At 42.7% G+C, this 26,750-nt stretch overlaps 1 protein-coding gene across 5 annotated transcripts; it reads left to right on the top strand.

Moving 5' to 3' along the window:
• The first annotated feature begins 132 nt into the window (after positions 1-132).
• On the top strand, positions 133-26,389 carry CETN3 (centrin 3). Of its 5 annotated transcripts, none has more exons than XR_012639681.1 (6): positions 134-290; positions 6,518-6,653; positions 8,392-8,506; positions 11,875-12,066; positions 22,701-22,851; positions 26,041-26,389. XR_012639681.1 is itself a non-coding variant. In XM_074954003.1 (6 exons), exons 1-6 carry the CDS (start codon positions 274-276, stop codon positions 26,082-26,084), a joined length of 567 nt encoding a protein of 188 aa, XP_074810104.1. In that variant the 5' UTR covers positions 134-273; the 3' UTR covers positions 26,085-26,386. The 5 variants fall into 5 exon arrangements, 4 of the variants coding, with proteins under 4 accessions (XP_074810102.1, XP_074810104.1, XP_074810105.1 ...); XM_074954003.1 differs by lacking the exon at positions 22,701-22,851 and adding an exon at positions 24,585-24,647 and having other exon boundaries at positions 26,041-26,386; XM_074954001.1 differs by lacking the exons at positions 22,701-22,851; positions 26,041-26,389 and adding an exon at positions 24,585-26,027 and having other exon boundaries at positions 133-290.
• Positions 26,390-26,750: the final 361 nt, after the last annotated feature.

Genomic DNA, 26,750 nt, shown 5'->3' with positions numbered 1-26,750 from the left:
ATCGGCAGCCGCACACGTCAACCAAACTACGTAGAAGGCGGGGACTCCCCTGTGGTTGGCAAGCATTTCAACCAATAAGAGAGTAACTCAGGGAGGTGGATGGGAGGAAGTTGTTGCTCAACCACTTAAATTAACGGTAGCGAGAAGCTTGGCGATTGGTGCCTGGATTGTATCGCGTTTCCAAGGCGAAGCTGGAGCAGCGGCGGCGCCGGGGGCAGCAGGGGAAGTCCAGTGCGGCTCAGCCCGGTCTGGCTGGGGGTTGGGGACGCGACCATGAGTTTGGCCTTGAGGTCGGTATGGATGGAGCGAGGCGCCGGGGTCTGAACCTAGGTTGTGACCCCGCGGGGACCGAGCGAGCTTGCCGAGGCCGCTCCCTTCAAGGGCTACTACCCCGGGGGGCGGGCGCGGAGGAAGTCCGGCGTTGTTCAGTGGCTGGGGCGGCTCGGGGCCCCCGCCCAGCGCTGGGGCTTTGGGGGCAGCTTGGGGCCCATGTATCCCAGCTCTTCGCTTTGCCGCCAGTAGTTGCCTGCCGCAACCTACCCTTGCGGCAAGACACGGGTTTAGCACTTAGCAGGACTCCTGCCCGTTTCGAGGAAGCAAAAAGGCCCGGTGTCCTGCTGGATGCCGAGCGGAGGCGTGAGGCCTTGGGGAGCGTCTGGCACAGAGTATCGCAGCAGCCCCTCGGTGACCTGCAGCCCTCCTGCACGCTGACTGTGTCCGTCCCCCCGGTCTACATGTGACGGGAGCCCTCACCGATCAATAGTCATTAGGATTAGCTAAAGTATTTAGCCGCTCTGGGTGATCCTTCCACAGGCTCAGTGCGGACCCCTTGGACAGATGGGGCCTTAACGATTTGGTTAATCTGTACTAACTGTTCTTTAGTAAGGGCTGTTGCCATGTGTATCTGCGAGACCCATAAAGCTTTTTTTTTTTTTTTTTTGGATCAGTTTTACTTCAGAAATGTCATTGTTAAAACAGACCTTTAGTTTTAAACAATCATAACTTTGCAATAGCTTTCAATAAGTTTGTTTTGCTTGTGAGAGCAGCTAGAGCATCAAAAATAAATAAGATTTCAGAATCTAGTGTTAAGGTATCATCTTTCCTGTTGCATGTCGCATACTATCAGTAGAGTAAACAATGGTATACATGTGACTAGAGCTTTGTAAAGCACATATCTGGCCAAATCCTGCTTTCTGTCTGTATAAACCAATACATTGAAAACCAGGTGCATCAATCTTCAGATATACTGACAAGTTTCAGAGTAGCAGCCGTGTTAGTCTGTATCCGCAAAAAGAAAAGGAGTACTTGTGGCAACTTAGAGATGAACCAATTTATCTGTGCATAAGCTTTCGTGAGCTACAGCTCACTTCATCGAAAGCTTATGCTCAAATAAATTGGTTCGTCTCTAAGGTGCCACAAGTACTCCTTTTCTTTTTGTCAGATATACTGAGTATGTACTCGGTGCACCTGCAGAATGGGAGGGGAAGGTGGCAAATAATAAATTACATTATTTGCATCTCAGTATTGTACTAAGGCCCTTTTCAGGATCAAATTTCCATTGTGCTAAGCATTAAACAAACACTTGGGTAGACACAGTACTGTCTCCAAAGAGCTTAAAAGGTACCTAATTTATTTAAGATTTTTTTTTTTTAAAATGTGAACTTCATCCCTACAGCTGAAGAAGTGGGTGAAGTTGGAACAATTTCTCAAGATTCATGGTGGATATTTCATCATTGACAAACTTTAAATCAAGTGTGGATCTTTTCCATAAAATAGATGCTCTAAGAATTACTTTGTGAAAGTTCTATGGCTTGTGATAATACAAGATGTCAGACTAAATGATCACAGTGGTCCCTTTTGGTCTAAGAGTAGAATCTATGAAGGGTGGATCTAAACTACTTTTCCAAGTCCCCATTCTGTAGCTAACTAAGGGCTGTTTTAGCCCTTTCATAAATTACAGAGGCTGGAATACACATAATTTCAATGGCTGGAGTGGTCCCCTACATAAACTCTTCACCAGCTAGTGATAACAAGAGTGCAAGGTGGGTTCAGCTGGTGCAAGCCTTAGTTTTTCTTTTATACACTTTATGTTTGCACTGGTACAGCTATACCATTGGCTGGTTGCTGATGACTGAATCCCAAGTATAAATGCTTTGAGGTAGGGACTTCTTGGCATTGTACAACAGCACAAACCCAATGGGATTCTGGTGCATAATGGGCTCCTAGATATTACTGCAATACATGTAATATATAATTATAATAGAAGAGGTCTAGCGTTTTGGTGAGAGTATAAGGTCACCATGGAAGAAAGCATGGAGATGTTTGTCAGTAACACCAGCCTAGACAACTCTTTGCTTTTCAGACAAAGTAAATGGGGTGAGGAAAGATGAAGGCAAGCAATTTCTGATAGGGTACTCTGTCATCCATCAGAATTTTCTGCCCTTTTTCCAGGGGATGAAGAGAAGCAATTTCTGTAAGAGTATGCAGTAAACAAATACCCAGTAAACACCCATCAGAGACAACTGTCCCACCTACTCATTCAGTAATAGTCCTCTAGCACAAGCGTTCTCAAACTGGGGGTCAGGACCCCTTAGGGGGCCGTGAGGTTATTACATGGGGAGTCACCAGCTGTCAGCCTCCACCCAAACCCCACTTTGCATCCAGCATTTATAATGGTGTTTATAAATTAAAAACACTTATTAATATTTTTAACGCGGGGGGTTATCACTCAGAGGCTTGCTATGTGAAAGGGGCAGTAGTACAAAAGTTTGAGAATCACTGCTCTAGCATCATGTCAGTAGCCGTCATTGAGCAACCACCAGCGAATGCACACGCATGCATCCCAATACCAGCCAGTCCTCACAGCCAACTCCCCCTGCAAAGAAACACCTCACGTGCAGCAACAACCTCAGTGAATACCCTCATCTGCAATCCAGCACTCTTACTGCAAGCTAACACCTTTATCCTGAACAAACACCTTCAATGCACATCCATGTCTCCAATAACACCCCAGTGAGTTTGTGTATATACAGAGAATAACAATACCTTATAGGTTGAAGACTGCCAAAGCAAACATCCCTGTGCACAACCTGACATTCCCATTCTAAACAGATACCCTCCAAGCAAATTTCCCTGGGGTCATCCATCAGTATCTTCAAACTGCACTCAGTTCCCCTTAGCAAACAATCCTCTATATCTAAACAACACCTGCACCCCTTATCCTGAATCAACACCTCTTCCCTTTAACAAATATTCTTGTGAACGCACTATACAGTAATCACTAGGGATCTATCTACACACTCCCAAAATCCTTTATCATCCAAATAGCCTTACTACTCTAGCACACACATCCCCAGCATACAACAACCACTCCTTGCACATGCACCAGCTGACCCTTTATGCACATCTTGTGTGCACGTGCTTCCAGTTCCACGCTATTGATGCTTCAGCAATAGCCACCCGCCACTATCATGTTCACAACATCCACGCAGCTCTCACTCCCTACATGCATGCCATACAATGTATTGTATTCATATTTCTCACGAACTTCATCTTGTCTCACATGGCGAGAGAGAGAGATGTACTTGCACAATATTTGCAAATATTTTCTTTAAAAATGTGCAGGGGAGCAGAAAAAGCCTTAATGTGTGAGTTTTACAGGATATTTTTTTTAAAATAAATCTTTTGTACATGCTATTTATCTAAAGAGTACTCTATTAGAAATTTGAATTTATAGATACTAACTACTAGCATTCTCACCCCTGGACCTCAGCTTGCTAGTGCAAGGCCTTGTTTACAATAACATATATTTCCTAAAATTTCCCACCATTGTTACTGGCACCATCATCTCGGCTCTGTATGTGGTAGTGATTTGGGGAGAAGTCACGCAGGCAAAGCGCTGATAGCTGTCTGCACTGCTGTCTAAACTTGTGCTCCCATCATTCCTACCTCTTAAGGAACTGAACAGAAGGTAGCAACAGTGGAAAATATTTAGGAACAATTTTCTAGCGTAAGCAAGGCTTGAAGGTCTTTGGCCATTAAGGATAGCTCTAGTGGCCAGAGGTTGTATGCTGTTTGAGCCTACATTTGCAGCCCATCAAAATGTTCCAATCACTTCATTTTTGACTACAGTTAGCAAGGAAGCTTTCCTCATGGGCTGCATCATTTCAGTTGCCACTCCATCTCTCCACTTCAATTCATCTGTGTGTTGTTTCAGGAATCCTTTTATTTCTGTTTTTTTTTTCTTTTCTGTGATTTTCATCATATAGTGGTTTTCTCCTGATGTTTGTAGGAGTGTTGTATGTTCAGAAAAAGGGGTGCTTTTTTGCAAGTTTTTGGAGTTCATGCTTAGAAGCTACCTTAATTTACTCTGAGACTTTGGCCGCCTTGATTTTTTTTTTTTTTCTAGGATGTCCTCAGCTCTTGCTGTGGGGCACCTCAGCACTGTGTCTAAAGATATCTTTTTGGCGTTATTATTTATAGTGCAGTAGGATCTTAGATGCTCCAGCTAAGATAGGGGTCCAGTTGTGCTGGGCACTGTACAACCGTGTACATAGAGAGAGAGAGAGAAAGCACTCATCCCTGCTTTGGAGGGAAATGACAGACAAAAGGTGGGAGGAAAAAATGCACACAAAGGTAGAGTGACTTGTTCAAGCTTACACAGCAGGTTAATAGTTAGAGGCACAATTTGAATCTGGGTTTTCTGATAGTCAGGCCACTGCCCTATCACCTAGACCAAATGCTGCCTCTATGCTTTGATTGATTTTACGTAAGTTAAGGTACCTTAAAAGTGTTATGATCCTTCAGCAACTTTACTTGAGGTCCCTTAGTACTCTGTTAGCAGCTTTTAGGTGCAGCAGTTAGGTGCATTGTCTTGTTTTCAGCTATTGCTTAACGCCATTTGGGCTTTCTGTTTTGAGGTGTCCGAGTGGTACTGTATCATATGGACTCTGTCAGCTGCCTTTGATGCCATTGACCATGAGATATTGACCAGTATGTGAACCCTAGCTGGAGGGAGTGGGGATGGAGTCTCTCTGGCTAGGCTCCAGGCTTTTCTTCTGAGACATCTCAGCTGATAGTTTTGAGAAATTGCTTGTATTACTTGTAGGGGCATATAAGAATGTCATCCCTTTTTTCACGTGGCTTTGAGACTACAAGGATTGGTGAGTAGCGATGGGCTATGCTGTTGAGATCCACCTCTGTGTATCCTTATGCCCTTTCTGACCCTGCCAGTATAGTGGAACAAATAACCCATTTTCTTCTTGAGGTGAAGCTTTGACAAGACCTAACTGGCTGAAAACAGGAAAGTTTGAAGTAACATTGGAAAGTTGGGGGTTACAACCAGAAGAGTTAAAAAAGAGCTTTTTTTTTTTTTTTTTTTTTGGTCTGCATCCTTATTTGAGCGAATGGGCTGCCTTGGGTAATGTATTTGTAGTTCAGGCATCTTAGTTCCTGGCCTTCTCCCAGATATTTAGGAAGTAACTGTGGCTCGTGATTTTTTTTTTTTTCCCACGTTGGCTGCCTTTGTCACCACAACACTATACTACTGTAATACACTCTACTAGCTATTGAGACCATTACAAAGCTGAAGCTAATGCAGAATGGGTTTGATCGGCATATAGTTTTTCAGCTTGCGCTTATGAAACATGCTCCATTTTCACTATCTGCTTGTTGCCTTTCCAGCAGAGTTTAGGATTTTAAAGTTTTAACCTGTAAATTGCTAAATTTATGCATTTCTGTGGAGCATTATTTGCTGTTGTGGAGCATTGTACAAGTGAGGTTTTATGGCACTTTGTTTACTAATGCTATTGTAATTTTAATAGCTGTAAGGGCACCCAGAGTGTAGAGTAGGTATCTTTTATAAATCTAAATAAATAAAAGAATTGGTTTGAGATCTTGTTACCTGAGAAACTGCCCCTCTAGCTGTGTGAAAACACACATTTATGATCACGTGAGGCACTCCTGGTTTAAATGGGAGGGGCTACCAACAGGGCATTTTCCACGAGGGGTATTCTGATCTGGAGTTCACTGTCCCACTTGGTTTGCCAGATTTATCAGTACTCCAGACACTTAGTGAAACCTTCCTGGTTTATTTCTCTTGGGCATTTGGGGAGGAGTTGAAATGAAGGATTTGAGGTGGTCAGATGTGGAGTGATAATGATTATTATTGTGTTGGTGGGAAAAGTTTTATATGGAGCTGTATGGGCAAATCATTAGATATGTGGATTTTGATACTGTGTGTATTTAATTAAAGTTAGCGTGCCTAGAGGTATGTCGTATATACTATATTACAACTCTGTATAAATAAATAATCCTGGCTGTGCCACGGAGTCCCTCTTTGGGTTTGGGCAAGTCACTTGAACCTTTCTTCCTCATTTTTCTTGTGCAAAATGGGTAGAATATCTACCTACCTCCCAGATATGTTGTTGTATTGTTTACATTTGTAAAGGGCTTTGAAGATGATAAATCCTAATAATAATAATAATATAATATGAGCTTATTTTCTTTTAACTTGTAGGAATGATCTTGCAGTAGACAAAACCAAAAGGAAGAAAAGAAGAGAATTGACTGAAGAACAGAAGCAAGAAATTAAAGATGCTTTTGAGTTGTTTGACACAGACAAAGATAAAGCAATAGATTATCACGAATTAAAGGTAACTTTTGTTTTTTCACTTAACTTTTGATCGGCTATATTTCTAAAAGAGCTCAGCCCACATTTAGACACATAAATAAATTGGCCTTATTTTCAGGAGTGTTCAGCATCCAAGAGCTTCTGCATTGGTGAAGGAGTGGTTATATTTCAAAAGTGGCAGGATTTTGAATCAGAGTCCCAAATATTCATGCACAAAACCCACCTGTATGAGTGGTATAGTAACATCTGCATTCTGGGTACCAGGGGTCTGAGCTCCAACCTTTTCACTGACAACTGAAGCACTAAGGGTGGCAGAGTTGAGATTTCCCCCTCAGCAGGGACTGTTGCAGTACAGTTGCAGATCTGGGCTCTCCAGTTTGAGTAGAACAGGAAGTGGGAGAGGCTATTGAAAAGCACCCTGATTTCCATAATCACACAATACATTGAAAGCTTTGGCTGTGTGGTGGAAATCCATTGATTTTGAGGAACTTTTTTACATAAAAGATGAAAATTTATATTTATTAAACTGTGGACTAGGGAACTAGGATTTATTAACTGGTACCTCTTAACAGGGAACCTGTTGACCCAATGGGACTCAAATTTGGTGTTCCAAACTTATGTAAGGGTCTTTGGAATCTCTCTCTATTCCCCGTTTTGCTGCAGGCCTCCATCCTGATGGTCATCACTTCAACCAGGAGAGGCTTGGAGTTGCAGCCTCTACCAGCCAGTCCCCCTTGCTGGAGATCTATAGGGCTGATACATGGAGCTTGGTGCACATCTGTATGAATCAGTATTCTCTTGATACTGCATCATGTTTTCTGGAGGGTAGTGCTTCTCTCATTATGTAACTAGTAGGGCTTCTCTGGGAGGAAATAGCTGGTCTCATACAGCAGCTTTGTGAAGGCAATGCTAGAAGGAAGAAAAGAGGGTTATTTACTTTGTGACTTCTGTTCTATAAATGTCTTAGAGCCATGCTCTGTAGAGCCATACTAACTCCCTCCAACCATTTGTTTCAAAACTCAGCTACTTTAGGTCTTCTGAAGGTGGAGGAGAACTGGGGACTGTTGGGGGGGTGGGCGGGGAGGACTTTTTATACCTTTGGCCAGTATAGTTAGGACTCAAGGGAAATACTTGCATCCCCATCTGTCATTATTGTATAAAAGGTTCAGTAGCTGTATGATTAAGTATGTGACTCCTACACTGTGGTTCTGAAGATGAGACAGTTGGAGAACAGAGTAACTCCCTTTCCTGTATAACCTTATCTGCAGTGGAATTTGGATGTATATAGTGGGAATGGATTTGACAAGTGTGATTTAGAGTGAATGCCAAGGTTCTTAATTTAGCTGTAGAAGGGTAACTACAAATGTTCACAGTTGAAATAAAGAACACAGTTCCCCTGTAAAATTTATAGCTTTATGTAACATTTCCCTCTTAAAAGGATTAAGAGTTGTTTTTTGTAAATTAAGGAAAAAATCTGCTTGCCCACTAGAAGTATTTGGCACATCTTATAAAATCTTGGAAAGCATGAAATTTTACGTCTTGACTTCACTTTGTGGCCTTTTTATAAGTACTGTTCTACTTTTGAGAACTCTTTGTAACCAAAGATGGTTTATTTATGATTGTATGTATTAAAGTGTTCCTTTCTCCAGTTACCAACATTTTATCTTGGATAATAAGGTACTAACTTAGGTAAAAAGAGAAGCTATCTGATCTATATTTTGAAGGTGGTATATTGTTGTACTTCTGTTTTATTCCAAAAGGTGGCAATGAGAGCCTTGGGTTTTGATGTAAAAAAAGCTGATGTGCTAAAAATACTTAAGGATTATGATAGAGATGCAACAGGCAAAATCACCTTTGAAGATTTTAATGAAGTTGGTATGTATATGACTTTAAGAACATATTGAAAGGTTGGGGGGTTTTTTTGTCTGCTGCTGCCTGATTGCATACTTCTAGTTCCAAATGAGGTGTGTGGTTGACCAGTCAATTTGTAACTCTTGTGTTCAGTGCTATCATTGCAGTTGATTCAAGACGGGTGGGAAGAGATCTTAACAGAAGATGTTCAGTTTAATAGACTTTGACCCTAGGTTCTCCCATCTACCAAAAGGAAATGTTAAAAAAACACTTTATTGTGCGGGTGCATACTTTCTCTCCCTCCCTCCCTCTCTCTCTGCTATGGTTTTGGGGCTTTTTGCATTTTTCTTAACTTAGCTAAATTGATTCAGGCCTCCCTACTCTTTATACTGCATCTACCTATGAGAAGTGATTTTTCTGGAGGAAGTACTTTTTGTCTGATTGACAAGTGCTGCTTCTGGTGAGATGGAATTTCTCTTTTTCTTATGTATATGCTTTTTGTTTTTCCCCTCTATCCCTTATGTTCAACCAATTTCTATTCTTCTGTCCCTATTCCTGCTTTGAGTGGCCATGAGGCAGCTCAGCTGGACAGAACCACATACAAAGTAGGAAGGTGATACTCTTGTCTGAACTCCTCTCCAAACTTTGAGTCAGTTTCAGCTCTGGTGAAAATAACTTGGCTCTTTCTCCTTTACTGGTATGGGATACTTCATCTAGCTGAACGAACTGGAATGACTGGAGGAATGTGAGGTACAGGAATATACAACACAGTAAAATTACTTGAGCCACATTTTGTTTTCTTTGATGTAAATTAGAAGGGAAGAAATACACTTTAATAATCTTCACTACTATGCCGCAAGTTGTTTATTAGCTTAAACATAGGAATGAACCACATAAAAACAAAATGAATAAACTATTATATATTTTGTTTTGGTTTATAAAGTCAAGAACCCTCTTTGAAATTTACATATATTTTGCATCTTCCGTCTTTTAGGATATGTTTCAATTAGTTTTTTGGAGTGCTCTTTGGATAAGTAAATCTAAATTTGGTATGGTCAAAGGACAACTAAGATGATTCAAATAATGTAATGCCTCTATACATACATAATTATTTTAAAGCTAAATCAATAAACTCAAATTTTGCAGCAGAGCCACAATAAATTCGTGAGCTTAGATCTAATTTTTTCCAGTCAAGTTCACAAAACCAGACAGTTCATTCCATCTACAAACAATAGCAAGTTCTAAATGGTTCTGTAAGCCCCAGCAGCGGGGAAGTATTTATAATGGCTTGTTGAAAGTCATAAATAGCAAGTCCTGTAATACAAGACTTAGCAGGTACAAAGAGTGTGAAGATATTTTCTCTGTTGGTTCCAGAAATGGGTGAAGCAATTACTAGCAAAATATTTTGATGCAACAGATTTTGTCTTGCTTTTCTCTGCTATAGGACTGACAAATGGATGTGATAAAAAGAATAATCAAGATTAAGCCTTCCTGGATTAGTGTCTTGCTTTATATAGTAAAAGCCTCTTCAGTGCCCTGGGAGGTCGGGGCTTTTTTCATAGATTACAAAGCCATAAGGGACCATTGTGATCATCTGGTCTGACCTTGTGTATAACACAGGCCATAGGACTTCCCTGACTTTATTCCTGTTTGAACTAGAGCATATCTTTTAGAAAAACATCAAATCTTGATTTAAAAATTTCCAGTGATGGAAGTGCCCTAACCTGTGGTAACTTGTTCAAATGGTTAATTGTTTTAACTGTTTTGTTCTTGTTGCAGTTTGTATCATACCTCTCTCTTAAATACCCATGCTTTTTAGTGCCCAACTGCGTCTCTCTCAGTATCAAGAGGATTCCACAAAATTTAGAAGCAATAGAGTCACATCTATACATCCTATATAGCAGAGCTTTTCCCAGAGCACCAATTTGAAAGAGACTGTGGCTGTGTACACTTAGCCTCCTACAGACTGGTGCTGTGGGAAAGGTCTACGTATCAAAAGCACAAATGAGGTAAACTGCTTTTCAACCTCTATTGTAGCTGGACATGCCACAAACAGAGAGAGATATACAAGGGAAATAGAAGGAAATAAGATAAACAAGTAAATAAATAAATGAGGCATAAGCATATTGAATTGAACTGAACTAGAAAAATGCAGGAGTGAAAGTGTAAAATGCTATTAAAAAGTATATGTCCAATGACTCTCCACCTTCAACTTTTATATTTCTATTTATATTGTCTTCCTGAGTTTACAACTCTTCTTCACTCCCTGAATATTTATAAGCCTATAAATAAGAAAATCACACTGGATCATTCTTGTCTATCTAAGCTAGGTATTTATACCATGCTCCTCGTGTTGGTGTCTGAGCATCTTCTTAATAGCTGGATTTTTCCTGAACTGTTGATACGTCTAGGTCAGGGGCTTCCTCTAGTCCAGAAGTTCTCAAACTGTGGGTTGGGACCCCAAAGTGGGTCCCAACCCCATTCTCATGGGTTCAGCAAGGCTGACTTAGACATGCTGGGGCCCAGGGCTGAAGCCCTTGGCAGTGGGGCTCCAGTCACAGGCCACCCCACCTGGAGCAGTGGGGCTCGGGATTTGCCCCACCAGTATCACCTGGGGCAGTGGGGCTTGGGTGGCTCCAGCATCAGTCCCCGCTTCTGGGGTCATGTAGTAATTTTTATTGTCGGAATGGGGTCACGGTGCAATGACGTTTGAGAAGCCCTACTCTAGTCTATAAAATATGTCCTGAAAATGTAGGTATTGGGAAGTGACCATGATTAAGCCACTTTTGCTAGAAAAAGTAGAAAGAGAGGCATATTCAGAGTGGTTCCCTGAAGCATCCTTTCTAAGAATGTACCATGTCAGTTGCTGTCAAATCTGAAGTGCACAATGCTAAAGAGACTTGGCTTAGCTGTCCTCTGAAATTATTGGCTAAGTTTCCTCTTCCAAACTGATCCTTTTTTTTGCTTTGAAATAATGCTGCACTAGCCATGCAGTGCCCAACTTGTGCCTTTGATTGTAATACAGCAAACATTTAACATCCAAATCAGACATCTTGTCTTCACAGGAGACGGTGTTTGAAGACGGCCTTCCTTTCTGGCCTAATCCTAAAATTTAGTGTTGACGCTGAAACTGAATGGAAGACATGAAACAAAGATGAGTCTGGGGTATTCAACAGATCTTAACTTAGGAACTGTGCAACAGCACAAAAACTGTTATAACTAACTAGAAATACCAATGTTTAAGACTTTAATAGTCAATTAAAAGTGCCTGATTGAAAGCTAAGAGGAATCTGAACAGGTGAAATAGTTTTAGAAACCAGAAGCTTAGGAAAAAAGGACTAACTGAACTTAGAAAGTGCCATATTTGAAATATCTTATTTTCCCTATATTAGTGACAGACTGGATATTGGACAGAGATCCACAAGAAGAGATACTCAAAGCATTCAAATTATTTGATGATGATGACTCAGGTAAAATAAGCTTGAGAAACCTGCGCCGTGTTGCTAGAGAACTAGGTGAAAACATGTCTGATGAAGAACTACGGGCTATGATTGAAGAATTTGATAAAGATGGAGATGGAGAAAGTAAGTATTGAACTGAACAAAACAAAACTCATCTTGCCTTGTTTTAATTTGCCTTGTTTTTGTCCCAATCTTAACTTAAAATGTGGTTCTGGTCTGAGAAGTGACTTAAAATGGTCAGTGTTAAATTCTTTGTTTGCCTTTTAATGACTTTCAGAACAAATTTGCTCAACTGACAAAATAAGAGATTGATTAGTATTATTTAATCATTTCTAACTCAGCAAACACATCTTGGGACCTGAAAGTTAAGTTGGGTTCTTTCTTATTCGAATATGATTACCGGTAACTCCAATACAACTGAGGTATATTAGAGTCTAGTTAAGGTACAGTTGAAGCTGAAAGTAATTGAGTCAAACATGGAACTTCATTATGCCATTTCTAGAATTGAACTACACTGCAGTCATTTCCACACAAATCAAATCAAGAAATACTTAATTGAATATGGTGAAATTGATAAATCCCAAAGGAAAACCACAAAGGATGTCCCTGAAGAGGCCATCCATAGGATTAATTGCTATATCTATTAGCAACTAAGGAGTTAGTGAAGGACTGTTAGTTAAGTATCTCAGGCCTAAACAGGCTATATGTGAACATATCACATGGCTACCACTGCTAGGAAACAAGTGATGATGATGGTAGGTAGTTTTCATCATCAGTTAGAATGCTTGGTATTCTAATCAGATACTTTCTTTTGGGGAATATCTTCATCTTTAAACAGGGTGACTAATAAAAAAAATCCTGTGAGGTCCTTCAAGTTTAAGTGAATTTGGTATTCAAAAATTGCTACATTAATAGGGCTGTAGGCTGAAATCCTCAAATTATCCACAGAATAGGTACAGCACACACAGCTGTAGGTGCAAGCCTCCTTCTTCCTCTTCTCCCCCCCCCCCCCTTGCATCTTCACAGTTGACCTCAATGTTCTTTTGAAAAGAGGATTTCTAAGGTTGAGAGAGTAGTTCAGTCTGCAAGCATATTAAGTCCTTGGCCTCTTTGCTGACATTGCCAACAAGGGTGCCAGTTGTGATGGTAACTTTTGTTATGTGGACACCTTGTAAGTAGGAATTGAATAGAGACCACCAATTTATTTCACAAAGATTACTGAGTTGCAACTACTTTGGGTCACTGCTGACATTTCTGAATTCAAAACAATGATCAAGCAGTGAAAGTCTCCATTTCCTATTATCCACAGAACCATTCATTCTTCTCATTAGATAATCAAGTACAGGAATGTATGTGGGAGATTGACAGCATAATATTTATCTATAACATTGTTTATCTGTAAGGTTTTATGTTTCTTCCAGTTCTCTAAAGCAAACTGATGCTGTTTCTTGCACTTAGATTTTTATTTTTTAAGAATGAATCTTTGTTCTGTTTAGCTCCAAACATCTGGGCTGTATAACAAAATCTTTGTCTTCTTTACTGCAACTCTCCCTGCTGAAAAATATATCTAAAACTGACAACTAGTATCATTTTTAAAATATACTATAAATATAGAAATAACACCTCTTGTTCTAGCACAAAACAATACCTTTTTTACATAACTTCTTGTAAAAAAAGGTATTGTTTTGTGCTAGAACAAAGGTCCACTTACAGCGAGTACTAGTTTGTCCCCTTTCCCGTCCATTAGCAGAGGCTACCCAAATCTACTGGTTCTGTCCTTGGAGAGCAGAAATGGCAGTTGAAGTGCAGCTCCAGGGCATCATTCTCTCCTCTCTAACAGCTTCTGTGCTGGAGCTTCATGAGGTCAGGTTTCTATGGTATTTTGGGACCATGAGTGGAACAGCATATGAAACCCACAACTTCTAACTACACTAAATCACAACTTAATACTGCTTCAAGCAGCATTCAGTCTCCTGCAGCCTCTCAGTGGCTTCTAGTGCACAAACACGTTTAATAGTAATGTGCTGAGCATAAGCTCCAGCAGAGAAGTAAAGGAGAAAATTCTCCATACACTTGCCTCTGCATCTGCTTCAGCCCCAGGAAAGGGGTGTGTAACTTTAGCCCCGTTGCTCAGGGCTGAAGCCCTCGGGCTTGGGCTTTGGCCCTGGGCCCCAGCAAGTCTAAGCCAGCTGTGGTGACCCCATTAAAATGGGGTTGTGACCCACTTTGGGGTCTCAACCCACAGTTTGAGAACCGCTACCCTAGTGGCTGAGCTGCATAGACACTTTGATATCGGGCAACGAGGTAGAAGCTGGTAAGACTGAAAAGAAGGCTAAGTCCTAGCTATTTGATGATCTGCTGCAGGAGTGGGGAACCTTTTTTCTATCGGGGCCATTGACTTACAGAAAAAAATCAATCGTGGGCCACACACAGCCCCCAGGGGGGTGAAAGTGGAGTGCGGAGGCTCAGGGCTTCCCCCTGCAGCAGGGCAAGCCAGCACTTGCGGCTCCAGCCCCACGGGGTGGTGCGGAGGCCCGGGGCTTCCCCTAGGGTTGCCAACTCTCTAATTGCACAAAACCGAACATCCTTACCCTGTCCCCTGCCCTGCCCCTTCCATGAGGTTAGGTCCCTTCTCTGAGGCCCCGCCCCACGCTCACTCCAGCCCCACTCCCTCCCTCAGTTGCTCGCTCTCCCCCACCCTCACTCACTTTCACTGGGCTGAGGCAGGGGGTTGGAGTGCGGGAAGGACTGAGGGCTCCACCTGGGGGTGCAGGCTCCAGGGTGGGGCCAGAAATGAGGGGTTTGGGGTATCAGAGGGGGTGCGGGCTCCGCTGGAGGTGTGGGGTGGGGCCGGGGATGAAGCACTTGGGGTTCAGGCTGGGGCCAAGGGGTTTGGAGTGCCGGAGTGGGCTAAGGGCTGGTGTGGGTTCCGGCTGGGGGTGTGGGCTCTGGGGTGGGACCAGGGATGAGGGGTTTAGGGTACAGGAGGAGGCTCTGGGCTGGGGTAGGGGATTGGGGTGCGTGAGGGGGTGTGGGCTCTGGCAGGGAGTTCCAACCTGGGGCAGGGGGTTTGGGGTGCAGAGTCTGGGAGGGCATTTGGGTGCGGGAGGGGGTTCCGACCTGGGGCAGGGAGTTCGGGGTGCTAAGGCAGGTTCCCTGGCTCTGCACTGCTCCTGGAAGCAGCTGCTACGTCTGGTCCCCTTGGTGGAGACGCGGTCAGGCAGCTCTGAGCGTTGCACTGCCCCCCTCTTCCCCCCCCCCCCCCCCCCGCTCCCATTGGCCGAGATTCCCGGCCAATGTGAGCTGCGGAGTTGGAACAGCATGCGGAGCTTTCCTGATCACCCCTGCACCTAGGGGCTGGGCATGCCGGCCACTTCTGGGAAGCTGCGCAAAGCCGACCACACTTTTAATGGCCTGGCAACCCAAGCTCCCTGCACAGCAGGGCGAGCCAGCGCTCGCGGCTCCAGACTCATATGGGGGCACCAAGGCTCGGGGCTTCCAGCCCACGGCATGGAGACTTGCCACAGGCCAGATGAAATTAAGTAATGGGCTGGATGCAGTTCCCCAACCCTGATCTATGGGTCTACCACTAAAAATCATGACTGTGATGTACAACCTGTCTAGGCCAAAGGGTGCCAGGCTGGGACTCTGCTGGGAGTCAAGAGTGACATACTGGAAAACTGGCTTATTTGAGTAACACTGTGTGAACACCCCTTGAAAAACAGATTATGCACTTAAAATTGTAATCTCGCCATTACATGGTGACATACGGCAAAACACAGGTCATGTTTTTTCAGTAACTTTTCACACATTTCAGTGGCTTATGTCCTATGTTGGCAGAGTTGTAGCTTGAGGGGTAAGCATATGGCACAAAAATATAATGCTGTACCAGTATGGGCTAATTCTTGTTGTCTAAAGGATTCTGTAGATATATTCTGGGTATGGTATTTTTCTCTCTACAAAATAATAAAAATGCACTAGAACAGCAGTACACTAGTAGCACAATTTGAGACTCAGCTGGTCTTTGACCTGGGCTCTCGGATGTTGAGAGCTCCTGAAGAGGCAGTGTACTTCCCATGTGGGAGAACTTTACATTATTCTGCAGTGACCTTTTGGTCAAATTCAAGATAAACATTGCTGGGCTGTGAAGGGAGACCAGACCTCCTTGATTGGCAACCTCAGCCTGATGATTGTTTCAGAAAAGGTTTAACTCAATCACGTGAGTTCTTTTGGAGTTTTGTGAACATGTAGGGGAAAATGTGTCTTAATTTCTTTATAGACCCTTTTAGGGTTGGATAACACAAAATGTTTAAAAAACAAACTTAACATTTGCTATGGTGACTCAGTGCGAAGTGCTTTTGACACATTCAAAGAGATTTAGTTAGTAAATTAAAAGAAACTCATTCTCTAAATATAGTATTAGATGGCTTGTTTTGAACATAAACATGGAAAATATAAGTCCTTAGTCTTTTATCAGTATTCATTGCAAAGTCACAATTAATGCTAGATAGAGCCTAATTTTTAGTAAAGATGGGGAAAATCCAAAAGCAAGTAATAGAAAAACAGGGTTTTTGCAGTATAAAGGAATATTGTCTTACCCAAGCAAACACCTGTTCTAGGTACTCTGACATCTTGTCTCCTTTGGGACATATCAATGTATTGGCATTTTGATGTTCTAGTTCTGTGCAACTAATTTCAGGTGGTTTACATAGCAAGCGTTATGTCGCAATAGTAGCCTAAAGCCTATATTTCTCCGCTCTATTTATGAGTTCCATTGCCATAATATCAGAGCACCAACTACAATTATTTAAAATTAAAAATAACAATGGATCTTTCTTGCTTCCTGTAAGAGGAATAGCTTGATTAAGTTATAGGGACTGGTGTGCAAGTGGGCTTATTGTATATCTGTGTGCACTGAAAAATTAGAGAGAAAGCTAAGCAGAAATCAGCTAAATAAGCCCCTTTTCTGTTTGAATCTGTTTTAATGAAGATGAAGGCCTGATCTACACTACAGAGTTGGGTCAGTGCAAGGCAGCTTACGTTGACCCAACTTAGTAAGCGCCTACACTAAAATGTTGCTCCTACCAGTGTAACTCACCCGCTATGCCAACTTAACTCCACCACCGCGAGAGGCATAACGCTTCAGTCGACGTAGTTGGGTCGACACAGTGTCAGTGTAGACACTGTGTTGTTTATGTTGACTTTAATGGCCTCCAGAAGATGTCCCACAATGCTCTATGGTGACCACTCTGGTCGTCATTTTGAACTCTGCTGCCCAGTGGCCAGGTGTACACCCGTCCCCTCTAAAGTCCTGTGAATTTTTGAAATACCATTTCCTGTTTGCTCGGGGTGGAGAGCTCACTTAGTGACTGCCTAGCTGACCATGCTGGAGACATGATCCTGCCTGGAATACACAGGAGTGGTGGATCTCCTGGATCTATGGGGAGAAGAAGCTGTGCAGGCACAGCTCTGATCCAGCTGTAGAAACATTGATATCTACGAACATATTGCTCAGGGATTGTGGGGGCTAGGGCTACAAGAGGGGCCCGCAGCAGTGCAGTGTGAAACACAAGGAGCTGCGGCAGATGTACCAGAAGGCAAAGGAGTCCAACAGTCACTTTAGTGCAGAGCTGCAGACATGCCGCTTTTACAAAGAGCTACGATCCCCAGACCCCATAACCATCTCCAAGAGCCCCATGGATACTTTGGAGGAGCTGGAGTTACAGGTCCCTGGAGTGAACAGTGAGGAGGAGGAATATGGGAGACAAGCGATCTGGGGATCCAGTGGTTCAGTGAGCCAGGATCTGTTTTTTGACTCTAAAGCAGTCGAGCAAGTCCCTGCAGTCCAGCATGGGCGAGCCTGATGCAGGGGAAGGAACCACTGATAAGTATGCAGTTTGCTTTGATATTGCAGTGACATATCCATTTACTTTTTTTTAATCATGCTAGAAGAGAGAGTTAAATATCCAATAGAGGTAGAGTTGCTATTGGCTTCTCATTCCTGTGTACAGTTAGGCAGAGGGAGCCCTGCAGAACAGTTTGTTTATGTGCACTGGGATGTCCCGTGAATCTTTCATAGAGATCTTGAGGAAACTTTCCTGAAAGTCGTTTGCAATCCTCTGCTGCAGGTTTCTGGGGAGGGCTGCCTTATTTCTTCTGTCACGGTAGGACTCTCTCCCATGCCACTCAGCAGTTACTTCAGCAGGCACTGTTGCAACACACAGGGTAGCAACATATGGCCCCAGTCTGCAGCTGGAAGTGTGCAAGAACTGTTCCCTTTCAGCCTCTGTTACCCTCCAGAGTGAGAGAGCTCTGCTGAAATCACCACCGCCTGTGGAAAATAGTGCCTGTATTCTGTTCAACTGCCCTATTTGCATGGCTGTGAGCTACCTCCCCCTTATTGTCCAAACTCCACACACATCCCATCCCCGGTCTGTACTCACCAGGGCTGGGACTCCTGCTGTGCTTTGTGAATCCCCAGAAGCAGTGAGAATGTAGTGCTTGCAACTTGTGTGGATTGAAGGTAGTGAGTTCATTATACGAAGTTTCCGTTTATTTTGTGAATATATTCTCAATAGAACCTCTGCACATTGCTGCTGGAAATGTGGCCTTGAGGGTCTCTCCGTGCATGCCAGCAGAGCAACTCAGCCAGATAAGGAGAAGGAAGAGGACATAGGATGGCATGTTCCAAAAGTGCCTGCAAACCTCTGGTGTTTCAGATACTCAGCACAGGTCTTGAAGGATCGCCTTGGCGGACAGAGTGGACAAGGATATTACTACACACACAGCACTCATTACAAGGTTCATATTGGGGTACAAAAAACAATGGCAGAGCACGCTACAGCAACACGCATTACTCTGGCTCGCTATTGAAATGGTCTTTCAAAGCCTCCCTGAGTGATATAGCTCCCTGTTGAGCTCTTCTTATAGCTGACAGCCTTTCCACCTTCACCCCAGTGGAAACTTTTCCTTCTTTGCTTCACAGATATTTTGAAGCACACAGCAGGCAGCTATAACCATTGGGATATTTTTTTCACTGAGGTCTAATCTTGTAGACTGTGTAGACTGTGGACTTGTAGACTGAGTAGACTGTGCCAGCAGCCTTTCAAATGGCCAAAGGCACATTCAGCTGAGCCTGTAATTGAAGTGCTCCTTACTACTGTCGAGGTGGTTGGTTTATGGCTTCATGGGCCACGGGAGAAAGTGGTAGACTGGGTTTCTAAGGATCAGCATGGTAATCCTCTGGTCTGGAAAGAAAAGTCCCTGCTTGCAGCTTTCTGAACAGGCTCGTGTTCTTAAAGATGCAAGTGTCATGTGCCTTCCCTGACCATCCCACACTGATGTCAGTAAAACGTCACCGGTGATCTACCACCGCAGTACCATGGAAAAGTAGCCCTTTATGTTGATGTACTCTGTGTGGCAATGTGGTCTGGTGCCAAAATAGGGATATGCGTGCCATCTATTGCCCCACTGCAGTTCTGGAACCCCACTGCTGCAGAACCATCCACTAAGTCCTGCACATTGCTCAGAGTCACAGTCCTTCACAGCAGGACGCAGTTAATGGCCCTGCATGCTTGCATCACAGCAATCCTCAGGGTGGATTTCCCCACTCCAAATTGATTGCTACTGATCATTCGGGAATCTGGCATTGCAAGTTTCCATGCAGTGATTGCCACTCACTTCTCCACTGTCAGTGCAGCTCTTATTTTGGTGTCACTGTGCTGGAGAGCTGGGGTGAGCTCTGCACACAAATCCAGGAATGTGGCCTTGTGCATCATCCTATACCTGCAGAACACTGCAATCTCACCAATCAGTGCTTGTATCTCGGGCCCAGAACTGGCATCCCACCATCTGCAGCTGCTCTGTGAATGCCAGCAACAACCTTGAATTGTTTCTTTTTATGTCCCACAGCAGGCTAACCTCTAAAGAATCATCACGGTCCCTGCAGGTCCTCTGATGGCTCTGCAAATACTGCAGGATCAGGTGCCCTGTGCTCACTACTCTCATCACAATAGTGCAGAGCTGTGCAGGATCCATGCTTTTCACACAGAGTGGATGTGCGGGTTTGTGGGACTTTTGAAAAGAGGCATGGAACATTATGGGATGCAGATAAAATTATGGGATGGAGAAAAGGGCATCACGAGACATTGAAACCATGTTCCCCATCACCCCTGTACAACTCATTTACCTCCATGAGACATTGCTCACCCTTACCAAAACACCCTGTGTTCGGAGGTAGCAAGTTGTACAGTGGGATAGCTAGCTATGGTGCGCAGCTCTCTGCATCGATGCAGGCGCTGGTAGTGAGGACATGCACCACTGACACAAGGAGCATAGCGTGGACACGCAAATGCGATTTAATTACTGAGGTGGCTGTACATTGTTGTAACTTAAGTTAACTTAATTTTGTAGTGTATACTTGCCTGTAGCTCCTTCAACCTGGTTCCAAATGATGGGCACTATTAAAGGCACACAAGTAGACTTTCTCCTTCACAATAGGGGATGGAAGATGCAATTAAATTTCTATGACAGATGGTGAATAAAGCTTTCTGAACATAGTTACTGATGCTGTCCCTATGTGTTTGTACAATGCTTAGCACAATGGGGTCCAATCCTGATTGGAACCAATATGGTCTGACAGAAAACAAATAAGTAAATACTACTGTCTCTGACACTACCACTTTTCATCTTGTAATTCTTAATGTTTATGCTAGACATTTGAAGTACATGCAGATCATTCTGTTATGTATTAGGAATGTGGGCAGAATTTGCAGGCCACTTTGGTAACTTGCTAGGTGTGTAGGGCTACACCCAATGTCTTTTTCTGAGAACAAAATTGATAGATTAAAGTCAAATTCTGATCCCTGAATGTACATTCCATGTGACTTGGTAAAAAGCCACTGTGGACTCTCAGTGGATCCGAAAACTAACTATGTAAAGAAGGGGTGTGCAAACTACAGCCCACAAGCCAAATCTGGCCCGTGAGCCGCACCATGCGGTTTGGCCCCACTCCAGCCGGGGTGCTGGGTTGGGGGCCGCACCACACGGCTCGGCCCTCCTCCAGCCAGGACACTGTGTGCCGGAGCAGGGCCGAGCCACATGGTGCGGCCAGGGCGCTGGGTTGGGGGCTGCCCCACGCCGGCCAGAGCACTGGGTCGGGGGCCACACCACGCGGCTCCCGAAATCCGCAGCATGCTCCGGCTTCTACACACTCCAATGGGAGCTGCAGGGGGGTGCCTGCAGATGGGGCAGTGTTCAGAGCTGCCTGGCTGCGCCTCTGCCTAGGAGCTGGGGAAAGGACATGCCATTGCTTCCGGGAGCCGCTTGAGGTAAGCGCCACTTGGAGCCTGCATCCCCTGAGCCTCTCCACACACCCCAACCGCCTGCCCCAGCCCTGATCCCCCTCCTGCTCTCCAAACCCCTCGCTCCCAGCCCGGAGCCCCCTCCGGCACCCCCAACCTCTCATCCCCAACCCCACCCCAGAGCCTGCACCCCCAGCTGGAACCTGCACCCCTTTCCACAGCCCTGATCCCCCTCCTGTCCTCCGAACCCTTCGGTCCTAACCCAGAGCACCCTTGTACACCCCAAACTCCTCATCCCCAGAGCCCACACCCCCTGGTGTACCCCAACCCCAATTTTGTGAGCGTTCATGGCCCACCATAAAATTTCTATTCCCCATTGTGGCCCTCAGGCCAAAAAGTTTGTCCACCCCAATGTAAAGCAATAACATGTATGCAGGTACAATATGTCTCTCTTATCCCAGTGCTTACCTAGAGAAGTGAAAAAGGCATTAATACAGTTTCTATGTAATTTTTTCGTGCAGTTTACTTACTTTAATTTGCGGCAGCATCTCCCTTCTCTCTCCCCTCTCCCCAATATTAAAAATGTAACTTATAAATTTCTTAGTTTGTAATTTCAGCAGGACAAAATACTGTGTGCCACGATGCACATTGATACTTGTTTATCATATGTCTACTAGTAAACATGAAGCATATCCATGTTTTAAAAACTTGTATCCATGTTTTACTACTAAAAATTTAATACATAGCTTGGAAAATAAGCTTCTGTGCTTGCATGCATTACACAGCAGCTGATTTTTACATGATATACACCAAGTATTGAACTGTAACTGACTATATGTTGATGTTATCGAGACCAAGTGGATTGGCACGCATCCTCTCTTTTGGTTTCTTAAACCTGTCTTTTTGCTTTTCACTATGTCCTTCAGCCTCCACCTTTTCTAGAAACCAACAAACTTTATCTTGTACTCATTTATACCCTATATATTGTATACATCTACTCCAGTAATGTATTCCATACGTCTGTTATCTTTAATATTAAATGTTTTGGTCTGTGTTGCCTATTTATTCCTAGTTTCTGATTGGTGGGATTATCCTTTAGTACTTGAACACTTTATCAGCATATACATTTTTTTGTAACCTTAATCCTAGATATAATTTTGACCAGTCTCTGTTCAGTCATCATTTACTATTACATTCTAAGACAAAACTACATTAAAATGGATTTAATGTGGAGCGTAAATATCAGTAAATTAAGGGTGGGAGGGAATAACAGGGTTTAAAAGAAATCCAAACACTTTGATCTGTGGAAATGCACAGTTAGGTCATCCATTCAACCTTAACTCTGTCCTGTAGCATGTGATTATGAGTAAGACATTTCAGTGTTTTGCTCACAGATTATATTAAAGTGATTGTTAAAGACTTATTGATATTTTTCCCTTTATCTTGTCATGACAGGTTAGAACGAAGATCTTTTGGGTGCTTTAACTATATGAATATCCACTGCTTAACACGTTTGGCTTTCATTTACATGTAAATTTAACTCTGGAGTTTGCAGTGCTTAGTTGGGGATATTAAGTACATCATCTCTGTAACTTTCACTCTTAAGGTAATGACATGAACTCTTAACTTAAATTGTTTTTTCCTTTTTGGTCTTAGAATTTTCTTGGTTTTGAAAACTTCCAAATAGAACAAGTTTTGCATAAACACTAAGCAAGAAACCCAGAAAGAATGCTTCCATGCAATATTTATTGGATTTGAATATATGTAATATCAGCCTTCAACAATGTGTGTGCAGATTAGCTTAAGAGGAAGTATAGTGATTGGTGGAGTTACCTCTGATGTCAAAATGGCTCTTCAAGAATTACTTCAGCTCTAGGTCTGAACCTTTATGTAGCACAGGGATTTTCAAACTGTGGGTCACGACCCCATTTTAATGGGGTCTCCACGGTTGGTGTTGGCCCTGGGCCCCAGCAAGTCTCAAGCCCAAGCCCCACCGCCCAGGGCTAAGGTTACATGCCCCCTGCCCAGGGCAGAAGCCCTTGGACTTCAGCTTTGGCCCCTCCCTCCTTCCCTCCCTACCCAGGGCAATGCGGCTCAGTCTTCGGTCCCCCACTCCTGGGGTCGTGTAGTAATTCTTGTTGTCAGAGGGGGTCACGGTGCAATGAAGTTTGAGAACTGATGTAGCCTATAGAATCATAATGATTGGATACAACAATCAGTAATAACTTCACTTAGTTACAGCCTAATTTCTTCAAATTTAGCTTGTGTATAAGATTTCAATTAATTTTAACCATATGGAAAGTTTGAAACATGGTTGTTTTGATGTTTCACTCCATATTCTTTATGAAAGTATGCTTCTAATGTGGATATGGCATAACAGATATACTTTATGCAAGATGCGTCTTGTAAGATATCATTGGAAAGGTTATGATTTACTGAATGTGATTATCCAATTTGTATGCATGTATCATTTCTGTATCTAAAATTAGGAATATGGACTATAACAATTACAACTGGGGGTGTATTGGGAAGACACCCACCAGATGACAGGCCATCAGATTTGATGGGCCATCAGGGAGGAACAACAAGACCATAAAGATACTAATCTCTCTCCCTCCTGGGAGGCATCCCGGATGTAACTGTGACACTACTAGGTCAGGTGGTCTTGTCAGCTGATACTAAACGTTATCTGGCACTTCTTGTAACTTTCCACTGAAAGGGAAGGGGAGTCAAGTTTGGGAAACAAAGGATTCCCACCTTATGTCTTATTTAAGGGTGGAGCGGGAGGCAAACGGGACTCCTCCTCTCCGTGGCCTGTCTGCCCAAGAAGAAAGACTGCTAAAGACATCTGAAGGGAAGGCAAGGAGGTTGCGGGGGAGGGAAGGGAGTCCAGACTGAGACAGGAGTCCAGTCTGAAAAGAAATATAACTGGAACTCTAAATCACAAAAACTTTGCAACTTGCCTAAAATAATATTTAGGGTAAGAAATTATTTTTTAACCTGCTTCTTAAGTATATTGAACTTAGCTTGTGTATTTTGTTTTGTTTGCTCAGTAATCTGCTTTGTTCTCTCTTTTATATTCACTTAATTAACTTTTTATAGTTAATGAAATTATTTCTTGTCTATAATATAAACCCATTTGTACAATTCACAATGGGCATGGGGGGGTTTGGTGGTAAGAGGCTGTGCATACCTTCCTCCACATTGAGGGAGGAGGCAGATTTCATAATATACCTTTTGGGTCTGAACTCCAAGGGAGGTGGACACCTGAGTGCTGGGGGAAAATCCCTTCAGCTGAGCCTTCCCAGAACTGATATTCATGTCTTTTTCGTTCTGCAGTTGGGTGTGGCCCTGCCTGTGTGTGTGTTGGAGGAGGATTAATAGCTTGGCTTAGCAAGACAGGTAAAAAGGGTGCCCAGGCTAGCATAACAGGCAGGCTCAGTGGTATCTCAGCACATCAGGTGGTGCTTAGTAGGCAGGATAGTGTGCACAGCTTATTGCCCTGAAATACTGGTGGTGATTTTAAGTGGGGTGACTAGAGAACAGACAAAGTGGTTATGGTTTGTTATTTTCGGGAAGGGAAGTAGAGGCAGAAAAGCAGCAAAATGACTGAAAGTGAAGTTACCAAAATGTTGGCGCTCTACAGATTGGAAGTAGAAGAAAGCAAAAAAAAATGCATAAGAGATGGTTAGAATTAAAACAGATGGAAATTGATGAGCAAAGGACTGCACATCAGAGAGCCCTGGAACTGAGGCAGCTAGAGGCGGATTTCATAATATAACTTTGCGTCTGCCCTCCAAGGGAGGTGGATACCTCAGTGCTAGGGCAAGTCCCTTAAGCTGAGCCTTCCCAGAACTGATATTCAGGTCTGTTTCGTTCTGCAGTTGGGTGTGGCCCTGCCTGTGTGTGTGCTGGAGGAGGCTTAATAGCTTGGCTCAGCAAGACAGGTATAAAGGGTGCTCAGGCTAGCATAGCAGGCAAGCTCAGCAGTATCTCAGCACATCAGGTGATGTCCTAAGGGGAGCAACCCGTCACAGTTGTTGTTCCATTATTAAAATGATTCGGGGCAAAGGAAACACTGTAACAGAAGCTAAATTTCTTAAGGCTCCAGTTTAATTTTAACTCAAACTAATTAACAAATTTACTTGTAAATTCATTGTAAGTACTATAACTTTGGGGAAGATATATATGAAAAATACACTAACAAAGCAGTTGAATCCCTGTTTTAAATGCAAACTGAAATTCAGCCATAACCATGGAGAGACACTAACACCTCCACAATGAAAGATTTTTTTTCCAGTGATGAAATGTTGAATACATTTAACATTTCCTTATAACTTCTCTGTTTCTATATAAGAGTGATCAGAACTGTGCACAATATTCCAAACTGGACTCTTACAGTCTCTCTTTAATAGTTTCTTTGAAAATTACTTTTTATAATAGGTAAATAGAACTATTCCTATGGCAAGATAATATTGGTGTGCACTGAGCTTCTGGCCTCAGTGTCTTCTTTAGTAATGCCTAAATACTGAACTTTTGGCTTACGTTGTTAAAAATTGTGAAAACAGTGTTGTGAATACATTTTGTTTAATGAAGAGTCTTAGCTTGTTATAAATTGGAAGCAAAAAATCCAGACCTGCGTTTATTAACTTCAATGTGCATTGGATCAGTGTCTAAGAATACAAAAGGGGAAGCTTTAAAATAAAATGTGCAACATGTACATAAAATATTTTCCTGTCATTATTATAGACCTCTACTGTGCTTGTCTAATTACCTTCTGTCTCTCTTACCACAGTCAACCAGGAGGAGTTCATTGCTATTATGACCGGAGATGTTTAAAGTTACAAGAAAATGAACTCAACAACAAAAAGGGAGGATTATTGGCTGTTAACATTTTAATTGCCATCTTATGGTTCTGTTTATTTCTGTAGCTGGACCCATGCAAAAAAATTATTTTCCTCAAAGGACCAAAATAAACATATGTTTTATGTACTGATACTTCAGTAATTTGTAACATTAATTTTTAGAGTAAGCAGTGTTAAGTTTCTAAAATGTTTGAGTATTCATTTGTAAAATAGCTTTGTATGAGATTTCTAAATTAAATCATATTCTAAAAATCTTTTGAAGTTTACTTTGTTAGCAGTAGCTGTGGCCTTAGTTTTGATATATAAAGTTTTAACAAACTTCCATTTTTAATAAAATGTTCTTTTATTATTGGTATTTGAAAGTCTTGTTTTTGTGTTGAATTGTACTGTAACTTAAATTGTTAGTCTTAAATATGCTTTATTTTTCAAAAGTAACAGTGGATTCTTTTGTTGGGTATTTATAGTTGCACCTCCGTTGTGTGTCATGACTTATTAAATGAGCAAGCATTCTTCACAGTTACATAGATGAATACTACTAGTTTTGCATCACCCACATACCCTAGTTTTCTGTGTGATGGTAAACAGTATCAGAAAATGTGAGTAATTCTGAAGTCTTTTTTTTTTTTTTTTTTTCTGTTCC

The sequence above is a fragment of the Natator depressus genome, chromosome 5 (assembly GCF_965152275.1).
Source record: "Natator depressus isolate rNatDep1 chromosome 5, rNatDep2.hap1, whole genome shotgun sequence".
NCBI classification, from domain to species: domain Eukaryota; kingdom Metazoa; phylum Chordata; order Testudines; family Cheloniidae; genus Natator; species Natator depressus.
Note: the sequence above shows the minus strand (reverse complement) of the source record. Positions and strands in the feature narration are given on the sequence as shown.